The 15951-nt window shown below is 35.0% G+C and overlaps 1 protein-coding gene across 3 annotated transcripts in view; it reads left to right on the top strand.

The window, feature by feature from the left end:
* Positions 1-8725, top strand: part of ATP2B1 (ATPase plasma membrane Ca2+ transporting 1) — a 126869-nt gene extending 118144 nt beyond the window's left edge. The window contains exons 20-22 of one of the 3 annotated variants that reach the window (XM_051963637.1): positions 699-881; positions 1241-1327; positions 7279-8725. In XM_051963637.1, coding sequence (XP_051819597.1) covers positions 699-881; positions 1241-1327; positions 7279-7590 — 582 coding nt within the window. In that variant the 3' untranslated portion in view covers positions 7591-8725. Of the gene's footprint in view, positions 1-698; positions 882-1240; positions 1393-7278 lie in introns of all 3 variants that reach the window. The other 2 variants (XM_051963639.1, XM_051963638.1) reach the window with 2 other exon arrangements.
* The last annotated feature ends 7226 nt before the right edge of the window (positions 8726-15951 follow it).

Genomic DNA, 15951 nt, shown 5'->3' with positions numbered 1-15951 from the left:
CCCTTTTTAAAAAATAATTTTAAAATCTATTTTCAGATAACCTATCCTTAAGTTGGAGCTAAATTTTTTTTAGTTTTTCTTTTTGCTTTGGGTCACTATCCTGGTAGTTCTCCACAAATCCTCTATACATAACATCATCTTACAAAGAAGACTCTTCCTCTGATCTTCCTTAAGGTTATTACTGAATGAGTTCTAGTGACCTTACTATATCAAATATCACATATATTTACTGTTCTCTTTGCTTTGAAGTGTGACAGGAGCATGAATCTATTTTATGTATAATGTTATTTACCAATCTTAGTTTTTATCTTCTATTCCACTGCTTGCTAAATCATAATTTTCTTCTGCTGTTGAACTTATATGTATACATTTGTTTTCATCTACAGCAAATAGGACTAAAACTAAAATTGTTTTATTTGAAAACAAAATGTGATGTTGTTATAGTATATTTGTTGAGTTTGAAACTAGACTGAAATGCTCAATTAAGTAAAATACTAAACTTGTAATCATATTTCTACCCATTTAGAAAAGATAATAGTAAATATTTTTAATTAATGATAAATGTATAACTTGATTGTTAAGATACTAATCTGATCAGTTGGCTTACATTTGTCATTTTAAAAGTATCTCCTATGTAAAGTTGACCAGTTTAATTATGTACTTGAGTTATTCTTAGAGATCTTCCCCCTACTTCATAGCTCATTTCAACAATTCCAACTAGCCGTTTAAAATTCCTTAAAGAAGCTGGTCATGGAACACAGAAAGAAGAAATACCTGAGGAAGAATTAGCCGAAGATGTTGAAGAGATTGATCATGCTGAACGAGAATTACGACGAGGACAAATCTTGTGGTTTAGGGGTCTGAACCGAATACAAACTCAGGTATGGGCGGGAAGGAGAACTGTGGGCTGCTAGGAAGGAGGTGTGGGCTGCTCCACCTGGGGGAGGGGATTAGAATGTGCCCCTCGCTCACTCTGACCTTCCCATGCCATGGTACTCGGGCCTTGGAAGAAGAGTCTAAGATTACTCAGATGTATTGCTGGTGTGCAGTTGTGTCTATCCCTCATGCTCCTTTGTTTATTTATTTTTCATTTTCTTCTTCTCTAAATGCTACTTTTGCCTTTTGCTCTATAAAAAGTGCCTTTTTCTTTACTTTTATGTGTTTATAGATGGGATGGTCCTTTCTCTTGTTCTCTCTCTCTCTTGCTGAGCAAGCTGTCACAATCTCTGATTCCTTGCAGATGGATGTAGTGAATGCTTTCCAGAGTGGAAGTACCATTCAGGGGGCTCTAAGGCGGCAACCCTCCATCGCCAGCCAGCACCATGATGTAACAAATATTTCTACCCCTACACATGTAGTGTTTTCCTCTACTACCGCTTCTACTACTGTGGGGTGTGAGTGTGTGTTCCTAAGTGCATGAAATTAACATTTCCTCCTTCACACACCTGACGTTTCTCATTTTCTCCTTAATGTTTAAACTCATTGTTCAGGCCTTTCATAAAGCTTTATTTATTTATTTATTTTTTTTCATAAAGTGATTTGAGAATTCAAGGTTTTTTGTTTTGTTTTGTTTGTTTTTGGAGGGGGTGGCAATTTTTTCATGACTTAGATAAAAGATAAAACAGTTACAATCAACTGTGAGACTGAGTATGAAACTTGTGAGTTTCCCTATGTGCTGAACCTTGCTTTATTCACATAGGGAATAATTTGGGGGTATGAAATTAGTGTTTTTAAAAAAAAAACTGCTATAAGTGTTTGAGTATATGCCTTTAAACATGTTTATACTGCACTGTTCCCAGAAGCATACAATCTAAAACTGATCCCACTGTTCCAAGAAAGAGCATTTTAAAAATTGAAAATCAATGGGATCTTTTTTTTTTTTTTTTTTTTTTTTTAAGTTGCTCACTTTGGGGATTGGAGTCCTTAGCCAACTGGAATAAAAGAGCCAGTTGAACATGAGTGGCTTCTGAAAAGTACTCTTGCTGGGTCTATTTGAGGTATTTTTATGTTTTTCTAAACTTCAGGGTTCTGTAGTATTGATATGTTTATTTCATTTGAATGATCTTATTTAAAGTCATTTCAAATGATACAATAGATTAGAAGGTTAAAATATGCTAAATTTTTATGGACTTTTCATTGACAATTATATTTCTATAATTGTTCCCTTCCTCCCCCCAGGGTTTCAGAAAGTAACAAACTCTTTTTAAAAATCTTGTGATTTAATTATTTCACCTTTGCAGTGAATTCCTGGTGTCCAGATTTCATGGTGAATTGTCCTCAAGATATTGAGAAATTAAGATTATTTCACAAATATTTAACATCCTTCTTACTCACATTCATCCCAAAGAAGTTCTTGACTTCTAATGGATTCTGTTCAATCTGGGGCAAAAATCTTTTCTTCTCTTGCCAAAGGGCCAGAAGCACTAGAGGAGGGGAGGCGAAAAGTGATGGAGAGTTGAAGGAGAGAGAGGAGATTGTTCTGTTTGAGCACTGCACTTTTTAATGTTCTCCCTATTTCTATTAGCAGAGCTCAAAAGTACATCTAGAAATGAGAGGAGGAGCATATTAGTATTTTGTTCAATAGTTTATACTTATTTTTAAAATGCTTCACATATATTATTCTCATTAAAGTAAAATACTATTATTCCCCCATTTACCATGGAGAGGAAACAAGCAAAAGTGAGATTCAATGACTACCTCAGTCACATTTAATAAGAGCCAAGATCCAAACCTACTCCCCTAAATCCACTTTGCACTGTATCATGCTGCCACCCTGTGGGATCTTGTGTGCTTCCCTTCATAGGGAACATTCCATGTTAATAACTGTCTTATCAAAAAAAGCATTTTTACTTTTTTTATTTGGGAGTGTTGTGAAGATTGGCCTTCTCAAAGAGAATTTAGTGATAACTGTAATGTTTCTAAAGCTGAATGCATTTAAGACAGCTAGCATAATTACAAATGACAGTGTTTTTCTAATTTTTTTCTTTGAAATTCATTCCATTCTTACAAATAAAATCTTAGATGCATTATGACTTTAATAAGCCATCTTAGTCCAAAGGCTCTAGATGTCCTCAGCAAGACCTTCAGCTACAAGTTTAACACATCTTTTCCCCATTATGGTCTTCTTCCTTACTTTTTTTTTTTTTTAACAGTACCTATCACTAATTAATATACTCAAAGTTTATTTTTGTATATTCTTCCAGCATAAGCAAACTCAAGGATTATAGAATTTTCATCTAGGTCAAGTAAAATAAAGCTTTCCTAGATTGTCACCACTTGAATATTTCATTTAAGAAATCAAAATTCTATTCACTATTGAAAATAAGGCTGATAGTCAACATCTGTATGTATAGCACCTAAATGTTTGAAAAATGTTTTATACACATTTTGGCTACTAAGATGAAAGGTATCCCTGATTTTTGTACATCATACACCAACTTTTGTGATAAATGGCATAATCTTTTATTGGGGCCTTCTCTAAGATCTTAAGCAATTCAGGAATTTCTCTAGGTAGTGGTAAGCCTTCTCTTGTGTGTGTGTTAAGTTTCTTCCTCAGACCCCCTACTTTGCTTGTATCCTTTCTGTTAAGATGACCTTCAAACTAAAAAGAGCGGAATATAAATGATGAAGAGAGAAAAAAGCCCAAGGTAGTAAAGGAATACTAAGAGAATTGCTTCAAATACATATCTCAAAAAGGTCCAATGAGTTATTTTCCATAGAATGGAAAAGGTCTTCCTCTGATTATTCACTTGCTTGAGCAACCCTCCAAAAGGTTATGGAAACCAAAAAGCTTCCAAGAGACTAGAGACGAGCAGATGCCACTTTTGCAAGAAGTGGAAAAAGATGGGAAATTATAGAAACTGGACCACTGACTAACCTTTGATACTAGTCAAAATTCTAATAGTGATTTCTCAGCAGTTAGTGAAATAGTGACCAGGGGGAGTTTGCACAACTTACCAAAGATCCAAACTAACTTTTCACTTTTTTTTAATAAGAGTTGCTAAGTGGGGAGACCAAGACAATGCTACAAACACTTCTAGGTTTTTAACATCACATTTGTCTTTTATAATATTTTTTATAATTAGAGAGTGGATAATGGTAATTTCATTGTATTTATATTAATTGAATAGCCATAATCGTAAATTATAGATCACTATTAATCAGTAAGGAGTTCATTAGTAACTTGCCACAGGGCACTATTTTAAACACTGTTTGTGTAACAGTTTTACCTGTGACAAAGACTCAATGAGGCATGTTTTGCTGATGACAGAGAGGTGAGAGAGAGAACTAATGTACTTGGTGACAAAATTAGGATCCAAGATGATCTTGACAGGAGGGGAAAATATACCCAAATTAACAAGAAATTGAATAGAGATAAAAAGCACTACCCTATAAAGGATGCAAGAGGCCTGCTTTAATCAGCCCAATTGGTAAGAATTTTTGTTGTCTTCAAACTCAGCATAACACAAATGGCTATGTGACGCAACTATCACTGTAATATGTGAAACACAGCCTTCCTATGAACTTCTACTCTGCATCTTTGTGTCAGTAGGCCTGGGTTATCAGAAGCTAGGCCAACAGAACCAAGCTCTGGCAGGACCTCACCATCTGGAAAGGGCTAGCATTGTTAAGTTTGAAGAACTTCAACACCAAAATTCTGGCTCTCAGGTGATTCAGAGATGAGAGGAGAGTGGGGAGGGGAAGTATTAAAAAGTCAAAAGTAATCAGATGAAAGGCACTAATGATTGTGCTATATTTGGTTCCTCTTTATGACCTTTGGAGGAAAAACAAGCTACATAATCGCTTAGGAAATAGACTTCTGTTTTTGGTAATCACAGCTACCAATGTTTTTGGTAATCACAGCTACCAAATTTTTTTTATATATATATATATATATATATATATATATATATATATATTTTTTTTTTTTTTTCATTTTTTCCATTGACTTTGGACTTGAAATTGAAAAATGATTCCATAGAAGAAATCTTTAACACTGAAATTTTGGTAACTTCGGATGACATGATGGTTAAGGTAAATGCCCTGGCCCCATGACATGCTAGGTGGCACAGCCTTTAAAGTGCTTTATTTTTACAAAAGAATTTCCTCCACTTCCTTGTTAGAGACTTTTCAGTCTGTAGGCCTTTCTTTCATCCCTGGAGGATCTCGTCCTCTGTTAGCCATTCTCACTGATAAATTGGGCTCCCACACTACACTTGGCCATACTGCCATACTTTTCATTAAACAATATATTCCACTCAAAAGGTTCCTTACCTTCAAAGCATCATCAAGATTCTGTAAAAGAAATACCATAATTAGTACTTGAAATGCAGTATTACATTAAAAAAGTATGCTTTTCAAAAGAAAACCTAAACAAATTTTAGGTTCTTCTTTAATAATCCCTGGAATTAAGGGATCCTAATTTCTAATCCCTGAATACAACCAAGAATAAATGCATTGCCTCTCTCGAAGGAAATATTAAATTTCAAACCATGAACTTGCTCCAGTGACAATCCATTAATTTTTTTTATTGAACAGAGCACATTATTTTATTTATAATTAATTTTAATTTGTAAATCTACCTTTTTGCTTTTTTTTTGTACTGTATTATGAAAATTTAGTGGTTTTTTTCCTCTACTTTCTTATCTTTATGTAAATGTTCTTTATAATAAATAAAAGCTAACATTTCTATAGCACCTACTATGTGCCAGAAAGTGTGCTAAGTCCTTTGTAATTATTAATAATTTCATCTAGCTTTACCAAAGATTGTAGTGTACAAACCATTTGGATATGTAGTTGAAAGAAAGGTGCAATTCTGATTGGTATTTGAAAGCCTGTAGGCTTATAGAATTTAAGCCAATCTTAAACCTTGACTAGAAAATTTTGTATTGTTCTGTAATGTTAGTCACCTGGCATATATATATATATATATATATATATATATATATATATATATATATATATATATATATATATATATATATATATTTGTAATCATTATCCTTATTCATTCAGGAAACAAATTATTGCATGCACAAGAGTGTATAGTGCCTCATCTTAGAAGAAATAAAAACAATAATGATGATAGGGCATATCAGCTAGAGAATAATTTATAAAGCAGTAAACACAAATGTAAATTGATATAGCATTGTATATTTAATTGTTGAGACTGCATGGAGTATTGTATCTAATCATTACAGAATTGTATTAATTTGGAGTTTTGGGGGAAAGACTTTTAGAGAGGAAAAACCTGATGTTAAAGGATATCTTTTAAATTAGGTTGCTTTTATTTAAGATATAATGAAAAATAAAGTGTTTGAAAATTTTCTTTTATTGAAAGCCACGCTGAGACTTGGCTAATAAGATGGTCAAATTCTTTTCATGTTAAAACCTGCTTTAATTCTTCTCAGAAAACCTTATGGAATAAGAATTTTGCTAAATTTGTCACTTAGTTTGTAACATAGCCTTATTTTTTGGGTTCAGTGAAAAAAAGTGATAGAAAAGTTTACTTATATATTGTTCTTTCAAAAAAAAAAAAAGCAAGATTGTGCCAGAGAGAGAAAACACAGTGCATTTTACATTAATCTTTTTTCTTCCTATGTTTGCTGTTTAGGATGTGTTTCTTGAATGAAATATTCAAACTCATTAGGGAAATGGGCATATACTCAAATATTTATATCTGTTAATATGGCACATTTTGCATATTTTAAAGGGATTTGTTTTCTTTTTCTTTTTTTCAAGTTAAGGGCAAAGAGGAATAGATGTCTATTCATTGTTGCATTCAGCTAATATTTGCTTGGCTTTTTCATAGTTGGTGCCCCCCCAATTCCTAGCATGATGAATAGTAACCCTTTGTGCTTGAGTTTGTTCAGCATTTTCTGATTGGTTTCCAGTAAGCATTGTAATAAAAATGGGCTAAGCTTATGTATAGTTAAGTTTTTGTTGTGCTTTTTTTTTTTTTTTAATCTCTTTTTTAAATGGCTTCATTCTGACATTGACTTTTAAAGTCTTAGCCATTGGCCAATGATGTGATTATTTTAACACAATTTTAAACTCTAGACATCTTGATTGTTAGAGTGTGTAGTTTTGTTGTTCTTGCAGTGTCTTACTAAAATGTTTGGTTTTTTTACAGTGTTATTGCAAGTCCCACTGCACATTACATGCAAATATGACTCACTCATACCTTGCTGTTTGTGGATTCAGACTCATAAATAAGCCATTTTCCATGGCAGCCATATGTAATCTTCTAATACCACTCTCTCTTTGCTCTCCTTGCAGATTCGAGTGGTGAATGCATTTCGTAGTTCCTTATATGAAGGGCTAGAAAAACCAGAGTCACGAAGTTCAATTCACAACTTTATGACACATCCTGAGTTTAGGATAGAGGACTCTGAGCCTCATATTCCCCTTATTGATGACACTGATGCTGAAGACGATGCCCCCACAAAGCGTAACTCAAGTCCTCCACCCTCTCCCAACAAAAATAATAATGCCGTGGACAGCGGAATTCATCTTATAATAGAAATGAACAAGTCTGCTACCTCTTCATCCCCAGGAAGCCCACTACATAGCTTGGAAACATCACTCTGATCGTAAGCTGAATGTTAACACACTAGCTGCATTGTAAAGAAACCAATTGAAACTGGGTCTTTTCACACATTGTGATGGACAAGATAGTATTCTTGTCTTGGACTTCAACAGAAGACATACTTGTACGAATGTAGATTTATTTTTTTAAAACAAAAAAGCTTTCCGCCAGACTTTGAGGGTGCTTTTTGGGGGGTGGGGAGTAATGAACTCTGACTGATAAAAAACAGTAACTCGGCATAAGTGACCTGTGGATCATCGATCGTACTTAAGAATGGTCCTGAAAGGTGTGTTTAGCAAAGCTTTAGTTTCTCTTGATCCTTGTAGGGGGTGAGGGAGGAGGAAAGCTGAGAGACAATGGAGCCCTGGATCATTGATTGATACTTTAATTTCTGCTGTTGGCTGTTAATAATTTGGATTATTTATGTTTATAAATGATACAGATCTGTTTACAAGGTTTGTAGATACTTTATTGTTCCTGTTCATAGATGGGAAGCTTCCTTATAACTGATGCAGAGAAAAATTAGTCCTTCAAATACTGCTGTATTTTCAGGAAAAAGGGTGTTTCTATTGAAACTGTACTAAATTTTTGCCTACAATTTACCTTGTTAAATATTGTAGATAAATTGCTAATACTGATAGCCAAATAGATAACACTAATGCTTTGTGAAAACATGAGCAGCGGTGTCCTAATGAAGTTATGGCCTCTGTCCTAATTAGTTTCTTAAATACATTTACTACTTAATGGTTTTGAAAACAACTGTTTAATTTTTAAAGATTTTGAAAAACTTGCTAAATAACTTTTTGTTCAGAATTTAGTAGATTGTTTAATGCGGGACATCAATTACGTAATGAAAGTTGCTTGAAATGCTTTTGTTATTTCAGGCAAATTGAATTAAATCAAAATACAACAAAACCTTAGTCCTTTTTGTTTTTGTCTAAACCTGTTAGTTTAGTGATGTCTTGGTGAACTGTGAGTGAATTGTGTTGATTTTTCTAATAAATCTTAAGAAACCTTCATACGGCATGAGGGCTGTTGGCATTTTGAAAAAAAAGGTTAGTAGTAGCATACATGTTTTCCTTTTGTTTTTGAAACCTGTTTGTAAACATAAATAAACACGCCCTTTTATTAAATAAATATGTAGCAATGTTTTTTTACACAATTTTCAGCTTTTTTATGGGAACAGTTCCGAAAAGTTAGTTCTTCAGAATGTGATTCATTAACCTCATTGACATAATAGCATTATGATAGCAGCCAGCAGCCCTGTGAAGTACTTTAAGTATAAACACATGCTAGAGTCTGAAGGAAGTAAAGGTGTACAGAGTTCATCATTTGACATGATTTTCTGACAATTCATTTTTACCTAAAATCAACTCATGTTTGGTTTGTTTTTTTGTTTAAGTAATGAAAAGCCTTTTCTTTTGTTATGTTAAATATCACCAGTAAGTGGACAGTGAGTCTGGCTGAACAGATTTGACAATCTAAGTGGATGTTAATTTCTTAAACCTATTTTCTTCTACCTACCTAGTAGGTCTTTTCTGCCAGGTCCCCCTCTCTTTCCCTCCCCATCCCCACCCCCTCACATCTCACTCTTCACCATTTGTGAGCCAATGTTGGTGCTCAGGGCAGAGGTATCCATGAAAGCATTGTCAGCTGCCATTGTTTACAAGAATTACCACAACTGATGGAGCTGATGAATAGCTCAACTTCTGGTGCTTGCAATTATGAGGACTCGTTAGAATAGGATTTGTATTTCATCAAACCTATGTAATCACCATCCTCAGGTCCTGGAAATACATTGGCTCTGCCACTTTGTATAAGCCTATCTTCCTTCAGAAAGTTTTACTGACAACAATAATGCAGAACGATGCTGCAGGCTATGGTAGAAAGAACCCTGGAGTTGTAATGAGAAAAGCCAAGTTCTCAGTCACCTCTTCTGCTAACTTCTGTGAGACTTTGGACAGACCAATCATTTCACCTTCTCTCCTCTTTCCTTTTCTGGAAAATGAGGTGATGGACTAGATGATCTCCAGAGTCTCTTCTGGCACTTCTACTTACTTACTGAAAGCGTCAAGTCTAGGAAACAAGACAGAAAGGAAAAATTAGTTGTTCTGCTTCAATCTGAATCGGCTGGAGGTGATATCCGCAGTTCCACAGGCTTAGCAATGCATCTACTTCTGAGGAAGATTTGTATTCAGCTCTTATGCAAATATTCAGATTTTTTAAATTTGAGACAATAGCCTTTCCTAATAATCAGATTTATGACTGTCTTGTTGCAGGGGCAAGACATTTCTTCTTGGTATATATGTCGTTCTCTCTAACTCAGTGTTTTCTGCTAGAGCTTCCGAGAGCAATGTATCAACCAGAAAAATGCAAGTGGGCTGGAGAAAGACAATACCTAGAGCTGAAAACAACTGAAACTCAGCTGTTTTATCTCATCTTCTAATCACCCCTACCAAAAAACAAACAAACAACAAACAATTTTGCATGCTGAATATTTTGAATTATTCCTATATATTTTTTTAATTTTCTCATGCATTTCCTAGTGTTTGTATGGAAGTTAGGGAAAGGGGGAGTATGTCAAGCATGAGTCATCACCATCTTAATAATGCCTCATATGGTAATTTTCATGACACATTAATGCTCAATTGAGAAATAGCGATTATTTCTAAGCATTTATGCATTCTTTCTATTACTCTCATGGTTTCTTTTGATATGTACAAGCCAACTGAACTGTCATAATGATGTTGAGATTTTTTTTAATGATGCTTACCATCTATTTTTGCCACTTGAGCCTTTTGGTTTTTACCTCTTTGTAAAAGTTGTCAATTCATTTTAATTTCATAAATCTGCTATCTTTGTGAATGGGGACTAACCTTTTTAAATGTTAGAATTTATATATCAAATTTTGAAGTCAAACAATTTTCCTGCTGAAATCTTCAGGTTTTTTTAATCAGCCATATGAAAAATCCATGGGTCACAGCATTGAAATGTATAATAATTCACACTGTAGTGAAACCACAATGTCAGCTAAGTCCAGGTTAAAATATTAGTATACCTTCCATCACAAGCACTGTCCTCACTCCTGGGTAGCACAGTTCTGCTCTCCTTGCTACTGCAACTTGGATTTTAGTGTTTAGTGTTATAAGCTTGAAAGAATATATTTTCTCATTTAACTAATGCTGAAAGGTTATAAAATTCATACAACAGTAAGTAGCTGGTCTTTCTGTAAAAAAATTTTAACAAATTTATCTTATAAGCTCTGCTTATGCATAATTCACCTAGCTAGCAGCTTTGTGGCAATAGTATTTTTTTATGTTCGTAATTCTTAAATGGGCTCAACTTTTCATATTATATAGTATGTTATATGAATCTGAGGGTTTCTTCTGAATACATGCAAGAAGCAGAAATTGGTCATAAAGCTGTTTCTGGTTGCCCTGTTGTCTGAGGGAATAAGCATTATATTTGGATTCAGAAGACCAGGTTTGAACCCCAGCTCTGGCATATACTGCCATGATCCTGGGCACATTATTCAACCTCTTGTTTCCTCATCTGTAAATGGAGATAATGATATCTGCCCTGCCTACCTCACAGGGTTGTTGTGAGGCTCAAAGGAGTACTTGTGTAAACTGCTTTATAAACCACAAAATTATTTAAAAAAAAAATATATCAGCTGCTCTTATCATCCTAATAAGATATTTTTCTATTCTGTCCAGTTAGAATTTGTATGTACACTTCACACAATTCATTTGGAATTTAAAAATGAAATTTCTTTTGAGAGCTTATTAGATTAAGAAAATGAGAATTTAAAAAAATCAAAAACCATTAATTGTTATCTCATGGCAATGTGTTTTATTTATTACATATTGTGAATTGTAATTCTATTGTAAACTTCTGCCTTTTGCCTTTCTGTTTTTCCTCCCTAAACTTTATAGGCCAGGTGGCATTTTGGCATCAGTGAATGGGCCACTGCAATCTATTTTGATGGCTATGTTGTATGTATTTGTAGATTGCAGAATAAGATATTTATCAAGTATATATAAGAGTAATTTCACAATCTTAACTTCCAAATATCTTGCCAAGGATGTATCCAACATGCTATTAGAATGAGCCTGGTTAAAAATAAATTTTTTTAAAAAAAGGTGGTCTGCTAGTTTAGTTTGCTTTGTACTCTTTTTTATTTTGAGAGATTCTGAAATAAGTGAGATGGCTTTTGTATATATATGTGTGTGTGTGTGTGTGTGTGTGTGTGTGTGTATAGATATATATATTTTTTTTTTTATATAGAGAGAGATTTATAGATGTAACTTTTTAACAAAACGTTCTTTTCAAAAGGTTGCTTACTTCACTCCCTTTTTAGTAATTTCTTTTGTTGAGCCTTTTATCCTGTTAAAGATTATGGCATTCCCATTTGGTGGGCAAGCAATAATTGCTTATTAATTACAAGCTACACTGAACATACTAGTGCATCTTTATTTTGTTAGCATAAATCTGAGGTTCAAGCAAGTTTGGCTCCACAGAGAAGAGTTTACATTCTAAAAGGGGAAGATGGTTCCATATGAGGAAGAACTAAAGGGAAAAACAAGTATTTTGGTTTGGAAATTGACCAAGATGGAGAGTGGGGCCATTTGGGGAACAGATTGGTATGTGACCGTGATTCCAAAGCTAGAAAGGTAGTTTTGCTTAGTGGGCAGCTAGCCTCAAACCTAGGAAGTTTGAATTCTCTCTGATACATAGTGACTGTGTTACCTAAGTAAGACAAGTCACAATTTTTCAGAGCTAAAGGTGCCAGTCTGCCATGGTAAAAAAAAAAAAAAGAATAGTGTTACCTGGGAGTTCCATGTCTATTCACAGTTCCAGGCTCTGTCCCTCTCTCTCTAGAACAGGAAAGGTGGGGGAGAAGGTATAGGGTGGGAATGAAGAAGGGAAAGTTATCAGCCAACAAAAAGAGCAAGAGTAAAGCTAAGCTTGTTTAGGATCCCACCTGATATAACCCAGGGCACATTAACAACCCAGGCTTGTTGTCAAATTTTGAAGGAAAATGTTTGATATTACCCTATTTAGAAGGTGCCTTACAACTAGGGTTTTTGCCTTTGAAGTTATTTGGTAATATTTACTTAATGAACTAAAAGAATGGTTCTTTGTATTTAGAACATTCTGTGCACTGAAATCTTCAATTAAGTTTTTTTTTTTTTTTTGGTCAATTTAGTAATGTTTTCCTTAATTCAAATTCTGGGTGCTTTATAATGATTTTAATTGGAGGGCTGACTTGTACATAATTTTTCAAATTATCCATTTGAGAGAATGAACAATTACAGCCATCATTTAGGTCTATTGTTTAAGCAACGTTCATGTTAGTATTTGTTAGTTTGTGAATTATCATGTTTGTTATAGAATATGGAAATTAGATATTTAAAACTTAAATGTTTCCTTGAGTTCCAAGTTACATTTTTGTCAAAAATGAGTAGTGTTTTCAAAGCCGTCATTTTTTAAATTCACAGGACTCTTTTAAAAAACAAGTATTTGCTCTGAATTGTAGACAAATGCAGAGATAACTACATTTAAAGTGACTGATAAGGGCCAGAACTGGTTTTAAGTCAGTTAACAGCCTTCAAGGAGTTAAGACATTAGATGTACACAAATAATTATTGGAAAAGACAGAATATGATAGGTGGAAAAGATGCTCTTATCCCTGATAAGTGGTTATTTCACAGCCTCTTGAAGATTTCCAGTAATGGAGAAATACCTCAAATTGTTATAGTTTGGATTTAGTCTCCACTTCTTTTGAGTCTGACCACCAATAATGAGTATGATGAGAATTTCCCAGCCTTCCTCCTTGAAGCTTCTGAATCATTTGAAAGTTTTTCCATTCCTTTCTTCTTATCTCCTCCCTCCATTTCAGAAATATTGCTCTCTTTTTCTAAGCTCTCTTGCTGCTTTGATTCATTTCTCTCTTTAAAGATGATTTCTATTAAACACACAGTTCTGTGTTTCCAACTATGGGACACTACCACCTTGGTTGACTGCATACTGAATTACTGAAAACTGAACTCAAAACTTGCCCTTCTCATATCACTCACCTCCCCTCTCTCCCCAACATAGTCATCACCACTCAATTGGACTACAGTTATAGTACTCCAAAAATGGAAGACCCTGTATTATTCACCCTTTACCCATTCATCTTTCATATAAAGTGTCCCTGTTTCTGACTTTTCCCATGCTTGAGTTTTTAAGAATGAAATTCAAAAATCTTTTAATAAACCCTTCTTAACATGGTATTTAAGGCCCTCAATTCTACCTTTCTAGCCTTATTACTTACTATTGTTTCCTTTTGCAAATGCTACATTTCAAGACAGACTATTGATTTCCCTCTGTTCTTGTCCTTTCCTCCACCACTGATTATAGCTTGCTCCCGATGCCTGGGATACATGCTCTCTACATTTTGTTTTTCGTCCCTCAAAATCCTCTTCCTTGAAGGCCTACCTTTTGCCATCTTCTTTAAAGGAGATTTTTCATCTTGTCAGCTAAAAGGCATTTTTGCCTCCTTCAATTTTCTTAAGGGATTGTTTTCCTGAGTTATAAATTTTATATATTCTGTGGTATATTTACAACAGTACATGTTCTGTCTTCTGTTGGGTGGCTAGCTTCTAAAAATATCAGTTATTTACATTTATCCAAGTTCTCCAGTGATCCTGGATGTTGGATCTTGTCAAGTCAGTAAAAAGCACTGTAAACTTAGTCTTATAGCAGTTACTGTGCTAGATACTAGGGATACAAAAAGGAAAAAATAAGATTCTTACCCTCAAGGAGCTGGCATTCTAATAGGCAGGATAACAGAGACAGCATACAAGATAGAGTAGATAATAGTAATCGCAGAGGAACATACTTGGGGAGCAGCATTATAATGACCTGCAGAAGGTCGAGTTTTGTTTGAGGTTTGAAGGAAACCAATAGGTAGGAGTGAGGAGGGAATAGCATTCCAGGAATGAGGGGTCAGAAGATGGGAGGGTCATAGGTGGGGAGCAGCAATAAGGCAGGTCTGTGGTTCAGTGATGTTGGAATTGTTGCTCCATGTCTGCCTGTCAACTCTTCCACGTTCTCCCGTATCTCCCGTCAGCACTGGTGCTAGGAGCCTCCATTTGCGTGGGAGGGTGCCAGTGGAGCACATGGCTGTTCACCAGTTACCCCTCTCTCTTGGACCAGGGCTTCCTCAGTTTCTATACTGTATCTCTGATGACTTTTCCTATACTGCTGCTCCACTCTTCCCTGGTTTATAATGTGATGAGGCCTGGTCCTGTCCACCATGAGCTTCTCCATTGAACTTCAGATGATCAATTTCAGTTCTTAGAACAACAGGATACCATGATTTGCAGTCAGAAGGCAATACTGGAATAATTCCTGCCCAAATTGAGTACTTGTATTTCAGTGAGAAGCTCCAGGTCAATAAAAGAACTTGGCAGTTTTTGAGAAGCAACCTAGGCCATCGTTCTATCCAATACTGTGCTCATCTGCCGGTATTCAACAATAATAGCAACTAGCATTTCAAAGCACTTTGCAAATAACTTGTTTGATCCTCATCAAACCTGTAGGTACTATTATTAGTCATCCCCATTTTACAGTTGAGGTATAGAGCAGTTAAGGCACCCAGCTAATAAGTGTCTGAGACTGGATTTGAACTCAGATCTTCCTGACTCCAGGAAAAACATTGAACCACTTAAGTATTGCTGGACAAGCTCCAAAAATGGTGTTTTCAACTGCATATCATAATCTGAAATTCTTCATTCACTTGGTTTTATGACTGTCCTTATTTCTTCCTATCTAATTTAATCCTACTAGAACATCATCCTCCCTTTCACCCATGGTTGCAGCGTTGGAGTCCCCTGCAAATTTTGTTCTCCCACCTACCTCTTCCCCACTTTTAGCTAATTTTTTTTTACCTTATTGATTCCACTTATATAATATTTTTTACATCTGTTCCCTTTTCACGTGGCCATCACCGTGGCCCAGACCTTCATTACCTCTCACCTGAATTGGGATGCATAAGTATCCCTTCAAATGATTTTCTTAAAGCACAGGTCAAAGCTCCAAAAATGTTCCTCCCTTTTGCCTCTAGCATCAAATGCAAATACTCTGATCTTTTAAGTTCTTCCTGCTCTGATTCTGAGCTCCATTTCCAAACCTTACTCTATACCATTCCCCACCAGGAATTCTACCTCCCAAACTGGCTTACTTCCTATTTGTGCCTCCTTCACAATAAGGGCTAGCATTTATTTACAGCTCTACAATTTGCAAAGTACTTTACATCCACTCAAAACTCCAGTGACGCAGGTGCTGTTATTCTCCCCATTTTACAAATGATAAAG

The sequence above is a fragment of the Antechinus flavipes genome, chromosome 5, assembly GCF_016432865.1.
Source record: "Antechinus flavipes isolate AdamAnt ecotype Samford, QLD, Australia chromosome 5, AdamAnt_v2, whole genome shotgun sequence".
NCBI lineage: Eukaryota > Metazoa > Chordata > Mammalia > Dasyuromorphia > Dasyuridae > Antechinus > Antechinus flavipes.
Note: the sequence above shows the minus strand (reverse complement) of the source record. Positions and strands in the feature narration are given on the sequence as shown.